This window comes from Aythya marila (assembly GCF_965140915.1).
Source record: "Aythya marila genome assembly, chromosome: 20".
Classification (NCBI taxonomy): Eukaryota; Metazoa; Chordata; class Aves; order Anseriformes; family Anatidae; genus Aythya; species Aythya marila.
Window position 1 is genome coordinate 10866894 of NC_139061.1, and position 14209 is coordinate 10881102.

Here is a 14209-nt window from a genome sequence, read left to right on the forward strand (position 1 = left end):
GTTTACTTTTCACATCCCTTCCTCCGTTACTCTCAGTGTACAGTTCAGATACCTGTATCCATCCATGGCCTCATTGGTAAATATTACTGTCGAACCTGTGGATTGACTGTTCCATCCCTTACTTTTGACCAAAGTGGGTGCTTTGCCTGCTCTAACTTGGCCTTTACTGTAATTAGTGTACTGAACCTACCAAACAAGCACCTGAACAGGAAAAAGGCTATGGGAGAAGTGGACCTATGCTAAGCATTTTATTAGAGGTGTAGGGCCAAATCTTGAACTGGCATGAATTGATTTGGTTTGGTTGCAGGCAATGGAGATGTTTAAACTGAGGAAATTGGTGAGGATTTGTCCCATGAACACTACTTCACCATCGTCATTTTCTCTGTAAATCCTAAAGAGAAAACCCAGCAGCCTGTCTAAAAATAGGACCAAAGTTTCCTAACTTCACAGCAGACAAGCATGCCAGAACCACCGTGTATTATTGTGCTGTGCAGCAGAGAGAAAGGAATACTCACACTGTCTGTGTAGGAGGAAGCCTTTGAGGGGAAAATCATTGATAATAAAGGCCTCTTTTATTTGAAACACCTAACATTTCAGCTCTTCAAATCCCAACACTGCATTTTCTTAAAACAGGTTTCTATTACCTGTGTTAAACACATCAAATTGAGTAATTCAGTCTCATCATCTAAATTCAGTGTTGTGATAGCTGAATGAAACTGGGACAAGCTAGCTAAAAAGGTAATGGAAGCCTTTGATAAAAGCAGCATGTGAAATGCATCAGTGCTTTTCTGCCTTTGAAAAAAACCTCTCTGCTTTTTTCCAGTGAGTTTATGTTACTGAGGTGAAGACCCTTGCTAAGGTCTACGGGGCAGCATTCGCTAGAGGTGATTAGCAAGATTACGACTTCACTGTGGTAGGTAGTAAGGGAAAATCTTTGTCCCACAGAACTTAGTCTGTGCAGTCAAGAGATGGGGAACAGGAAGGAAGACAAATCCTTTTAGATCTTAGGTCAGTGGCTTAAACAAGCTTTTAACAGTTCTCTCTGAGAGAACTCTTAGAGCTCTTGAAAACAGTGTGTTTAAGGAATTAAAGGCCTCAAAATGTATGTTTGTGTGGGTGTGTGAGGAATGGAATCTGTGTCCCGTAAGAACTGCTCTGTCAGACTTGATTTTGCAGGGCTGGAATAAGGGATACGCCTCTTGTGAATTCCTGCTGGCCTCATCCATGAAATCCCCAAAATTGCACTCCCTTCCCACCCCTGTGTTCCCAAATGTCCTGCTCCTGGCACCTCAGCATCACATCTGCTCAGCGCCCACCTGGTGTGATGCAGGCTGCAGCTCTGCGGCACACCCGAGGTTGCAGTCCTGTGCCACCGCAGCTCTGGGGTTCGCCTCGGCCTGACAATGGCTCCGTGGTGTAGGTGTGCATCTCCCTGCCTGCTCTTTCTGCCTTGCTCCTGGAGTCAGAGCAGCTAGCTAGGAGAGAACAGCTCATCTGTGTATAACCTGCTTCTGCAGAGGAGCGCTCAGACATTCTCCATTTCCCCCGTGCATGCACCAGTCTCATGAACAGGCGAGCCAGCAAGCGATGCTGAGCAGGGACAGGGACGCAGGGCAGTGCAGTGTTTAGTCAGCACATTTTTCCATACAGCCCTGGAGGGCAGTCTTGTACGCCGGGACTGGAATGCTGCCCACTTATGGCAGCAGTTAATGAGGCCGGCACTCCCAACGCAGCACATAAACTCTTGCAGAGAATGCCAAGTATCTTGTGATGCACAGCCCACATTTTTCCTGGTTTGCTTTCTTATGCAATAAACCTTGCTTATTGTCCATTGGCAAATGGATGTTCTCAGGCAGGTATACAAAGAATGTCCATGAGAATAATACCCTTGTTAATAACACTGCTTAGATGCACAGGCACCTGTACTTGAGGATTTCAGTCTGTCGGACTTCTACAAACTATAATTTCCAGTGCTAAATTTCCAGTGTTCCTAAGAGGAGGGGAGAAGATACAGACTTTTTCATAAGGGATGATGAAAAGGGATGATGGAGGTAACAAACAAAGTAAGCAACTTTCCCAAAACCGCAGGATGTATCACATGGCAAACTAATTAAACCCTAATCCAGAAAAGCCCTTAGTATATATAAAATTTACATGAGCATGTGAATAATGGCAATGAAATCAAATACTCTGCCTGACCCACCTGCTTAAGAAAATTACTGAACAGTTTATGCCACACTACTTGATGCAAATGCAGCCGAGCTAACACATACACCAATATCCATCCAACCATGAGAGAAACAGCTGTGTCAACAGATTTGCCCTGCTCCACTGCCTCATGCCCTATATTCAGAGTGTATTCCCCCCTTTTTTGCATAAAAGTCTTTTCTGTTTTGCCACACGTGGCTCAGATATCATTTTAGCTTTTAAAATCTGGTGTCAATCTCTAATAAATTAAAGAGGCAATCTTCTGCCAGCGGGGTGCAACTAAGTTGTCCTTCTGGGTCCCTCACAGGAGACGAACAGCCCTCACCCTGCTAGGAGCGGGGAGGCATTATTCCTGCAGGGACATCTCCTACCTCCCGCGGGACATCGGCCCTGTGCAGGTCCCCGGGCAGCCAGGACTCGCAGCTCCCTCGGCTTCCTCGAGGTCCTGTGCTGAAAGCTTTGTCTTTGGCGGTTCCACAGGGCAATGTGATAAATTTCCCTCCTATTCACGATATGAGTGAACCCATACAACTACTGCACTCAAGTGTTTATATTCACTACAAGATGTTTATAATAATGCCCACTTCATGTGCTAGACCTGCACTTATTCTTTACTAGGTAGACGTTTATGTCAAATAAAACACACATCTGACCAATTTATAGAACATCTCGGAAAGGCTACCTCAGGAGAGCGCGCTACGGCCTTACTAGGCGACTTGGTTACGGCCAGTACGTGGCTGGTATTTATTTTACACCGTGGTGTAACGTTTTACACCACATTTTACACCGTGGTGCAACGGCACAGCCCTGTCAGTGAGCTCCCCGCTCCTCTCCTCACGCCGTGACAGGCCCTGACCCACCGGGAGCCCCGCGGGACGGCTCCGGGGCCGTTTTTAACCTCCGCCAACCTCCTCCCAGCGCCTGCCACCCGCAGCTGCAGGAGCGGCCGGAGCCTGGGCCCGCGGCAGGGCCCCTCAGGTGCTGAGGTGAAGGGGCCGCCCCGCGCCGCTGTCCCCGCTCGGGCGGGCCTGCGCCAGGGCTCCCTCAGGGCTCCCTCAGGGACCCCTCAGCGCAAGGCCGGCACGGCGGGGGGCTGAGGGCACCGTGCGGGGGCTGTGCGGGCAGCGGAGGGCTGAGGAGCCGGGCCCGGCGCCTGTCACTGCGCGGCGACAGCCCGGGGACAGCCGCGCTGAGGCGAGGCGAGGCGAGGCGGGGCGGGGCGGGGGGAGCCACCGCCTTCCCGCCCTCCCTCCCCGCCGCCCGCCTTCCCCTCTGCCCGCCCGCCGCCGCTCCCCCCGCCGCTGCCGCCGCCGCCTCTGGTCGCCGGCCTCCCGATGCCGAGGAATGGATAGAGCGGCTGCCCTGCGAGCCGCCGGCATGCTGGAGAGGAAGGAGCGCAGCGGCGGCGAGGCGGCGGCCGGCGGCGGCGGCGGTGGAGGCGGAGGCGGCGGCGGCGGCGGCGCGGGGCCCCGGGCGGGTCCGGGTCCGTTCCCGGGTCCGGGTCCGGGTCCGTGCCCGGCGGCGCGGGGCTTGCCGGCCGTGCGGAGCACGCTGCAGCAGTGCGGGCTGCTCCAGGACCTCATCGACATCTCGCTGTCCAACCTGCGCGGGCTCCGCACCAAGTGCGCCGCCTCCAACGACCTCACCCAGCAGGAGATCCGCACCCTGGAGGTACGGCCACGGCGGAGGGGGGGGGGGGCTGCCGGGGCTCTCCCCCCCCGGCCGGGGGCATCCCGCGGGCGGCCGGTGCCGGGAGGGCGGAGGCGGGGGCCGGCGGCCGGGGACAGGTGCGGGGAGCGCCGTGCCCGCGGGGGGGGGTGTGGGGGGGGGCCGCGTTTCGCTGCCGTGCACGCGCTGCGCGGCCCCGCGGCCCTCCGGCGGCGCTCGGCCTCGGCGCGGGGCGGGCGCGGTGCTCGAGGGGGCAGCGGGGGCGCCCCGGGAGTGCCGAGGTGCGGGCAGGTCGCTGGGGGAGCTCCCGGGGCTCCCCTCCGGGCCGGCCGCTCCCCCCCGGCTCGGTGCCGGTTGCCGGGGGGGTCGCTCTGTGGCTGCTGGTGCCGCAGCCGTGCCTCGGTGCTGCTCCCGGAGGAGGCGGATCCGCACACGGGTCTGCACGGGAGTTTAGAAAGGGGATTTGGGTTTGTTTTTGTTTGGTTCGTGTGAGCTTTAGGTTCTCCCTAACCCCCTTCGTGCACCTCGCTCTCAGGTGATGCTGCGCTGGGCAGGGCGGGCAGATCCCCCCCAGCCCTGTCCTTGAGCAGGAGCCTCACGTGAAGGCCCCGCGGTCCCATAACCTGGCACTGGGGCCATCGAGCCAGCATCAGGCTCAAGGCAGGAAAATCATTACAACCGTGTAGCTCTAACAGACACACATGCTGTAAAACCCATCGCTTAAGACATGAAGGTTAGAAAAAAACTGCAAAACAATAGGTGGTAGCTTTTGGCACAGCCTCTTCAAAATTTATCATTCTTCCTTCTCTTCTTCCTCTACTTTATTTTTTATTTTTTTTTTTAATTTGGAGTGCTCTTTTTCCTACTGCCACCTCTAAATAGCCTTCAAAAGGCCATTCTTCCTAAAACAATATTTATATAGGCTTTTGGCAACCCTACTGACTGTCTTTTCAATGCTTACACAATGTAAATCACCATCGGTTTGGAAAATGATCATTAGTATTTTGCTGGTGGGCCCATTCTAAAAGGAAACCTTTATTTAAAAAGGTTAAAGGCCTGCTGTCATCTTCAGGTTGTTCTTAAAGCAACAAAAACAGCATCTGCTGATAGCTGCCAAGTGTGTGCGGGCGTTCCTATTGAACATTTATCTGCTTAAATAAATGGGTGCCACATTCAGTAGTGCTCATAAAAGTTGTCCCTCATCAGAAAAAAAACACCCCTCTGATGCACTGTCCAGTGTATGATTTCTCTGGGAACTGAACCATGAACTGGATGTCTGCCAGCCCGTGAAGCTCCAGGAAGGGGCACGGGCTCTGCCCTTTGCTCTGTGCCGTTGCCTGCGCCGCGGTCCCTGCTGCTGGGCACAGCCTGTCAGGCACGGCGCTCCGCGGCCCTGCGCCAGCCCCAGGTGGCTTTGTCTGCAGATGCAGGGCCCAGGCCGAGGAGATGAGGGTCTGTGTTTACTTCTCCGAGTTGTAATTTCCGTGGTGACACCGGGGTGGTGGGCTGCCTCAAGTGACAGGCGGCCCGCCTGGGGCACTGCCCCTGTGATTACCGTGCCGTGGTTAATGTGTCAGAAATGCACGCGTGCGTGGCTGTACGCATTTGCCTACCAGATCGAGGCAGCGCAGCCAGGTGCCGTGATGGTGCCTGGAGCCGGTGTGGCCGATAACCTGGCTGCAGCCTGCAGGGACTGCATGCACTGAGGGCAGCTCCTCGCCTGGCACTCCCGTGGCGAAGTGAAGCACCTCGAGATCTCCAGTGCCTGCTGGCTTCCCTCACTGGCCTTGGCGGGCTGAATGGCTTCGAGGGCCATGATTAGCGGCTGCTGGTGGTACGGTTGCTGGGCCTCATCTGTGCTTTGGTTCTGTTCTTATGCAGGAACTTCTTTGTGGGAAAAGAATTATGAAAACTTAGCTGCGTTAGTGTAACTGGTAAACTGTATAGAAAGCCACAGGGCTGTGATGGAACGCGAGATAGGTACGGGGAGCAAACTGGAAGCGGGAAGTAGTCATTTGGGAAGGGAGGGGACTTGACTCTGAAGTTGAAGAAGTAACTCCTGAGGCCAAATGCCAGGCTGTATGTGTGTCTTTTGATGACAGTCCAATGTACAAAGTCAAAAATCAGTTTTGATTAAAAACAAAGAACTTGCATTGATAAGGAACGAAAAAGCAGGGAAGTGTCTTGTAATGCAATCTGTGTATAGCTCATGTCTTGACAAGTGTTGCAGTGCCTAGTTTTGGTGTCAGAAGCGTGAACCTAACAGGATACCTCCCTGAACACAGTCCTTGGAACCTGTCAGCCACAGGCGTGTAGGAGGGAGGCAGGTGGACGCGGCTGCCCCGTGCCCTGCGTCCTGCGGCCAGGGAGCGTGGCCACTGCTGCCTTGGCCTCCCGGGCTAACTTTCTGAAAGCAGCTGTAATGTGAATGGGCTTACTAGCCTAAAACACCAGTGAAAATGAACGTAAATGTACGTTTTTTTTTTTTTTTTTTCCCCCAAGATCTGCTCTCTTGGTCCTTTTTGCACTGCTTTCCTCCGTGTCTGTTCGCAGCTCGGACAGCCGTCGTGTGTGCCGCGTGATTCATAATGTGCTCGTGCCTCAGTGGAGAACATCAGCCCAACTGAGGGTTAGGCTGTGCGTGCTTGTGTCCCTCCCAGCTTACTGCAGTGCTTCAGGTCCTTCCTCATTCCTCTTGTGCATGAGGTCTCAAACCGAAGCACACAGTAGATAAGGATGCCAAAGTGGGACCCTGACAGGAAAAAATAAGCACTCACGGCCTAAAGATTGCAGGGAGAGCTTTGTGTAATACAGGAGGGAGAGGAGGGAAGAAAGGGCTGTGGGAATTACTGGCAAATAACGCGTCAGTGTAATGTGTTACATGAGCTGCCCGTTTCACATGTGTGAAGGCTGTTTCTTAGAAGGGCAGGGAGTTTCCCTGTAGTGCAAAGTAGATTGTGTTAGTTTAGTTATTAGCCGAGTAGGTTCTCTGATACCACAAGGTCTTGTATTTTTTTAAAATTTTTGTATATTTAGCTGAATAAGTGCGTGTTTTTCTTTTTACCCAACGCTTTGGTATATGGCTTTCTTTCAGTTCTGTCCTCGCAGGTTACTCACTTCTCAACTAGACTGCAAAACTGAAATGGAAAATAATGGTAATTCTAAACCATACCTAAGAGAGCAAAAATTGTCCTACCATGTGGTAAGCACCCAATGTTACCCCCAAGTGTCTTTGGAAAGAAAATACTCGCACAGTTTTTAACTCTGTCTCAATGCTAATCCCTTGCATCACTCTTAAATGGGTATTGCAAAGTTAGAAACATATCATTTCTAGCTGTATTTCTTTGTGAAAATTAGATCTTTGTGGATCTCTGGCTACGAAGCTGGTAACAGGACCAGACTTGACAATCCGTAGCGAGGCACATGAAACCTCTACCACTGCAACTCGAGCCACTCTGTTGGAAGTGCGGAGGAGGATACGGTCCTACATGCTGACGGCAAGGAGAGTTCCTACGGTTTCTCAATCTCTTGTGTGGAAACAGCATAGGTGGTTCAGTAAACTGTGGGAATTACCAGGCTGAGGACGCCTTTATTTATTTATTTATTTTCCTTTAGCCTAATTGCAGCGAAGATGAAGCAGGACCTGGCTGAACTGAGACCTCAAATGTTTAGATTGCAGATGTAATTTTTTCTATTGTGGCTCTTACATCGTAAGAACTAGCTCCAGTGTTTCTGGCAGAGAAACTGCCTCCAAACTGGTCGGGGTGGAGAGGTGGCGTGTGTTGTGAAGATCTGTCTGCTCTTTGAGGAAAACTGTCATTGCTCTTTGGCTGGACTGTGTCTGCGATGGAGATGCTCTTGGACCAGTGTGCAGAGATCGCTTTGACCTCTCCCTCAGGAACATCTTCTGTTCAGCACCACCAGAAATGTAATGCCAGAGAAGAAAGCCTGATCCCAGCTGTGCTGTGTCACAAATGAGTCTACAGCTTCGCAAATCAGTCTTTCAAGTTGGCTGAATGATACCTGTGGATTAGATATGTTTGAACTTGCTTTTGCATAATCTTGATGCACGCAATTTGACTAGGAAAGGCTTATCTCTTACCAATGTCTGAGAAGAAAGAAATGCTTTGAAAATGGGTGAAGGAACAAGAAGAGAGGAAGAAGAATTGTAACCATCCAAACTTGCAGACTGGAAGTTGGCCATGTGGTATGCATAAGGAAAGGAAGACTGTGTTTGTAAATTTTAAGCGGTGGGAGTAGTAAATTTTTCAGGCCAAGCTGCAACCTGTAGCCACATGTTCATGAGCCTTGCTCAGCTGAAAAGACTTCCTTTTCCAGCAGGTCTTACGTAAGAGACCTTCTCTTACTTCATCTTACTATTTGTATATATGCAAGCCATTTTTTTTCCCTCAAAGGTGACTATTCTTTTCTGTAGGACTTTTCTTTCTTTTTTTTTTTTTTTTTTTTCCTAAACTGGTGCACTTGTCTAAAACAGGTTTCAGCAGAGACTCTGTTTGACTTGGATGGAGGGAAAGCTACATGTTACAAGGTCTGTATCATTTGTCTTCTCTTGCAACAGTGTCTCTGTATATGATCAGGATTTGCACATCATCATGGAATTTAGCTTATCTCCTACCATTGATTTTATATAAATGTTGACACAAAGTCAGCAGCAATGTTTTAATTTACCTGGAGTTTCCAGGTTAAGTGGTGATGAGTAGATCACCATAAAGAAGAAGATATGAAAAAGGCTGTTCTTCACTTTTCGAGGTTTATATGTATTTTGCTCCATGGCTGAATTCTATGAAGCGCTAATTGGGAAGCAAGAAAGTATCAGAGTAAGTCCTTACAGTGCCTTTGTCTCTCTTAGATTGCTTTAACATAATCCAGTGGCCACACAAAGAATTACTCCTGCTCATTTTTGTGCAGAGTCAGCTTGGAGATCCTTACAGCAACTGAACTCCAGGAAAGTTCAGCAGAGCGTGGCACTGAGACCTCTGTACGTGCGTGCCTACACACACTAACAGGAACCCACAGTCTGGTGTGCTAGACAAGCCTCAGTCTCCACATATGAATTCTGATGTGTATTGCAGGTTCAGAATTGATTTGATCAGTCAGGTGGCCCAACTTGAACTCCAGCTGTGTCTAGCTAAACCTGTGGATGTGACGAGGCTTGGATAGGTAGCACCTGAGCAGAGCTGGGTCTGCTATTAAGTTCAAATGCTAGCTAGTAACTGTTTTACGCAAGGAAAACCCCAAGGAGTGTTACAGCTGCATACAGGTGACAGATTTACCGATATGAGTTGGTGTGGTGGTACATAAATTTATCACCTGGTGTTGTTCATAAATAGCAACGCTTAACAAAAGAATTCATGTGACACACAAAATTATTTAGGGAATAGCTATGCTTAAAATAACATTTCCAGCATAGATCGTGTAATCTTTTGGATGCTTGAGGGATAAAACCCTCGCCATTCCTTTATGGCTATGATTTCCCATCCTTGTTCTCAGCCAATAGCAGAACTTTCTCTTTCCAAAAGATAAATTATAATGAAATCATGTTTGGCTATTTCCCACTGTTTGGGGGATTGGAGAATGTATTGGCTCGATTACTGCTGTGGTGAAAGGCATGAAAGATGATGTATAGGTGGCACCACCCAGGGATACTGACTCAGACATCTCTTAGAGACTTCCCTCCCTGCTCGTTTCTCCCTCCCGTGGAGTAGTCCCACACATCCGACTGCTACAGCAGCACAGGGGCTCAGTTGCCACGGCTAACAAGCGTGAGGAATGGGGGGTCTTTGAGCCTGGAAACACACCTGTGCCACAAGAAAGGAACCCTTCCAAGGTACAAATTGTGAGCAGTTGTGCATGGGAGTGTTGCGGGCACTCTTGCTTCTCAGTGGGAGTCTGAACGCAGCCAAGGACTAGCGCAGCATGGTTAAGAAAATTTGGCAGTCTGGCTTGGCCCTGACTGCAGCTGTTCCCTGTGGGCACAACCTGAGGGAGGGTGGCAGGGGGTCATGGTCTGTGCCCCCAGAATCTCAGGCAGGGTCAGCCCCAAGTTAAACCAGAGAAATTCCAAAATGCTGGTGAGTGGAAGGCCCACTGAGAGCCACCAGGTACACAGGTGCTCAGAGTCCAGTCTGCTAATAGGTGTCTTTCGTGCAGCACACGGAGTTGGAGCCTGAGCTGTAGGGGCTGTAGGTAGGTGGAAGATGCAAATCTTGTTGGACTCAAGGCTGTTTAAATAACAGAAGCCTGTACCACGATGCTCTAAATTGCTGTAGAAACCAGTGTGGTTATGCAAGTACGCAGCAGAGGAGGAGCTGCCTAGAGTTGTTGCTTCCAAGAAGTGAGTGGTTTTTGTTTTTTGTTTTTTGTTTTTTTTAAAAAAAGGAAAAATGAGATACTAGATGGAAATAGCTTGCAGCTGGCTGCAGAAAAGTACAAGTTTAGCCTGGCAGAAGGATGTTCAGCATAGTGGGAAAAGCACATGACACCAGAAAGGTTTTAGTGTTTGTAAGGAATAGACTGAGTAAAACGGGACTCAAAGATAGGATATTTACCGGCGTGGGCTCTGTTTGAGGCTTTTCAGGTGTTACTTGGGATATTGTTCAGCAATACCTAAAATCATTTGTTTCCTACAAAATAAAGCCACGATGGCAGGTAAAAGCAGACAGCTCTTCAATAGAAACCTTCCCACCTAAATATGGGCTAAGAATTTTGTAGTTCAACTCGCTACTGCTTTTGGGGAGGGAGCTGCAGCAGAGGGTGCCTGCAGAACGTGTGGTTAGATGACTGACTCAAATACATTTTTAAACAGTGAGGGGAAAAAAGAAGCAGCTTCCTATTTTCTTAGTGATTTTCCTAAAAGGAGAAAGCAAAAGGTTTCATGGGTTTCTTTGGGTTACACTTCAGGAAGTTGTTGGAGGGGCAGTGCTGAGGGCTGGAGGCTGAGCTCTGTTGCAGGCCAAGGGCATTCTCCGTCCAGTTGCAAAAACTCAGAATAAAAGTGGCCAGTGCTGCTCATTGCCTCGAAATGTGCTGTGTGTGTGTGTCATCTTCCGTCCCCTCCCCTGCGGGACAAAGAAGGGTGCCCTGGCCCATCACAGCATGAAATAAGCCTCTGACCAGCATGTCCCAGTTTTGCATTGGGGTAGGGAGGATCTGTCTTGGTGCTCTGCGTTTTAGAGGGCTGGTTCTGTGTCCGCCGAGACTCACCGCAGGCTCTGCCCCGTGTTCCCCTGTGTCTGTAGGCAGAGTTAGCTTGCCCTAGGTTAAGGCAGTGACTGGTCAGAAGGCAGTGAAGCAGCAGTTACCCTTATAATGACATTGTAAATGGGGTTACCGAAGCCCTCTGTAGCACCCCTGATGCTTGGTGTCAGTCTGCGAGCTGCTGCAGTGGAGCAGCTCCGCGCTCAGCAGCCGTTCCCTACCCGTGTCTGGGATCGGACGCAGTGCCTCCATCTTGCTCTTGGTAGTTTTAGATTTGGCTTTAAAGTTAAAATCTAGTTGTCTTTTCTCTTGGGAATGTGTTCTGAAGTGAACACAGGAAGGGAGGCCAGGCCCCCATCACTTTCTGTGTGCAGAGGAAATTAATTCGCATTGCGTGCATCCTGGGGGCATGTGGTCGGTGGAATAAGGAGCCCCGTTTGGCTCGGGCTGTGGAGTGCCTCTGATCTGATGATTATTGGCTATCCCACGGGGAATAGCTCTAATAACAGAAGCTGTGAGATGCACAGAGCAGTGATTGGCATGGTGCTGAGGAATCCTGCTCGGACAAAGGGCCCAGGCCCTCCCCTGGGCTGCGCGGAGCTGGGTGACGGACCTGCACCTTCCAGAAGCCTTGTGCAGGGAGCTTTAAAAGAGTGGGCAAGCACTTTCCTGCCTGGTCCTTCCCTGATTATTTGCTTCTAAAACGTGGGGTTGTTCATTTGTCAGAGAACTTTCACTTCTGTCTGAAGCAATCTAAATTTAGAAAGGAAGTCTCGAGCTTCTGGCTGCTGCTGGGGGGGGCTATTGTTGAGGCTTGCAGGTTCTAGCATGAGGTTTTATTTTTAGTTCTTGCTGATGCTGAATAAACTGGAAAGAAGAAATTAATACTTTTTTCCAGATTGAAAACCTCAACCAGGTGTAACCTCTTTAAGATATTAGGTGGTGCAAATGAAAGTAGTCACTGGAAGATGCGCATCAGTGTCCCTCGTGCTGCCCGGGAATGCTCAAGGACTTCTCGGTGTTTCCCTATCCATCTTTAAAGCACAGAGAATTTTCTAGCAACAGTTTTCGTTGTCCAGAGCAATGTTTTCATCTTTTTACCTTTTTAGTAAGCTCGAGGGTTAAATCCTGCGTATGGCTATAGCTGCACTGAAAGAAGCAGAAGTGGTAAGTTTTTTTGTTGCTTAAAGCTTCAGGGAAGAGAGAAACTGTTTTAGACTGAACTTTCCACAGAAGGCTCCTGACTTTCAGACGTCTCCCTTTTAAAAGCTGTTCTTCATCTGCCAAGCAAAACATTTCAGTTTACGGGCCTTTTGTCTTTCTGACCAAAACCGAAACTTTCCACATAATAAAATTTCCAACTTTAACGCTCCCACAATTTCAATAGAGATAGTTCTGAATGCCTCAGATCAGTGCCAGCTAACAATATTAGACGCTCTTAGTGCATGTGTAGATCAGACAGCATTTTTTGCCTCGTTTTAGTTAATTCTGGAAGCTATATCTTTGCCTGTTCTCCCTTGTTTTAAGGAAACAACTAAAACAGGTATTGGTGTCCTGGAACTGACCCTTTGGGGAGATTTGCATAGGCTTTCAACTGGCTCCCTTTGTAAAAATGAAGGTTTCTTTTTCTGTTTTTCCTGAGAAACACAGGGGTGTGTGTAAGCCCTTCGGAAGAGGAAGGGGATGATAGCACTGAAGTAAGCCAAAGACTTGCAGCATTTGCTTACACAGCTAAGGTGGGAGAAATCTCAGCGTGGATGTCAAAGAGCTTGTCAGCCCCAGTTGTCTTAAGCCAGGATATTGTGTGTTCAGACTGGTTTGGTCTTGCTTTGTGGGTCAAACATAATATTCATAAAACCACTGGCTGCATGCTGTGGGCCTGCTTTAACCACTGCTGTGTTGGTGACAGTCTGTGTGGGGACAACGGGGCCCTTCAGTCAGTGCACCCTGGGCCACCTGCAGTCATGGCTAGTGACACGAGCCGTGTCTGAAAGAAGGGTTTGGAGGGGGAAAGGAGAGCTGCTGGAAGCACCCATCTGCTGCTGCTGCCCCGAAATGCTGGCTGGGTCTCTGCTGAGGCCGTGTTTGGAGGAAATACAACGCAGCTCCTTGGGAGGGCTTTTTTACAGTGATGCTCGATGCACCTAACTGACCGTCCCTGATCTGTTACCGGCTGCCAGTCTGCGATTGGAGGTGTGGCAGAATACTTCTGGTGTGACACTAATATTTAGGTTTTGATTCTTATGGAAACAATCTACAACAACATCCTGCTGCCAAGGCGTGCTGCAGCTCCACTGATGTGTTCTTTCCTTTTTTTCTTCTTCTGTGTTACTCAAATTGCCTCTGTTGCCAAGAATAACTAGTTTGTGCTCTGAAGCTAGGAGCTTTGAAGTTATCGGAGTCCTGACGATGTAAGATTCAAACTGTAGTAGCATCTCTCCATTCATCTGGGTGAGACACGTACTTCAGCAGCAGTGCAGCGTGGTGCAGCGGGTGTTACTGTGAACGCTTACACCAAGAAGGGTGACTCGAGAGAGCCTTAACATCTGGCTTCGAGCCTCTGCTTTCTCATGGCAGCACTGGGAGGAGAAGGCAGAGCTGACAACTGAAGATGCCTTTCTGAAAGCGGCAAGCAGAAGTCACACGGGTAGGTGCTGTGGCAGTTGACTCTGTGATGCCGTGTAGCCACTGAGAATGGTTTGGGACGGGGTGAGGAAGGCTGAGGAGGAGCAGTGACCAGTGCTGGTGGCCGAGGTGCCTTTCTGACGGCAATCCTGGTTCCTCGGGAATGGTTCAGTCCCTCCAACAGCTTCCCCTTGGCTGTTTCCACCTTGCGGTGTCTTTCCAGCTGCTTTGCATTCTGCCTTCTCGCAGGGCTTTGTCCTCTGGCCTCGGTGGTGCAGACACCTCCTGCAGAGAGGGCTTGACCTGGCTCTCCTGCACGCTCCTGCCTTGGCCATGCCTGCAGCTGTGAAAGCAGGGGACAGAGGGAGGGGGAGAACACAAGGCAGAACACAGAGACCTGATCCCTGCCTCTCCCCTTTGCTCATCATGGGTCCTGTACGTAGGTAGGCTGGCCTGGCCGTTTTCGTGATCCCCTCTTCCTGGTGTGAGG

The 14209-nt window shown here is 50.1% G+C and overlaps 1 protein-coding gene across 1 annotated transcript in view; it reads left to right on the forward strand.

The window, feature by feature from the left end:
* The first annotated feature begins 3475 nt into the window (after positions 1 to 3475).
* Positions 3476 to 14209, forward strand: part of KSR1 (kinase suppressor of ras 1) — a 63449-nt gene continuing 52715 nt past the window's right edge. Inside the window, 1 exon segment of the mRNA XM_082776461.1 lies at positions 3476 to 3879. Within this exon segment, the coding sequence (XP_082632587.1) occupies positions 3553 to 3879 (327 nt within the window). The 5' untranslated portion in view covers positions 3476 to 3552.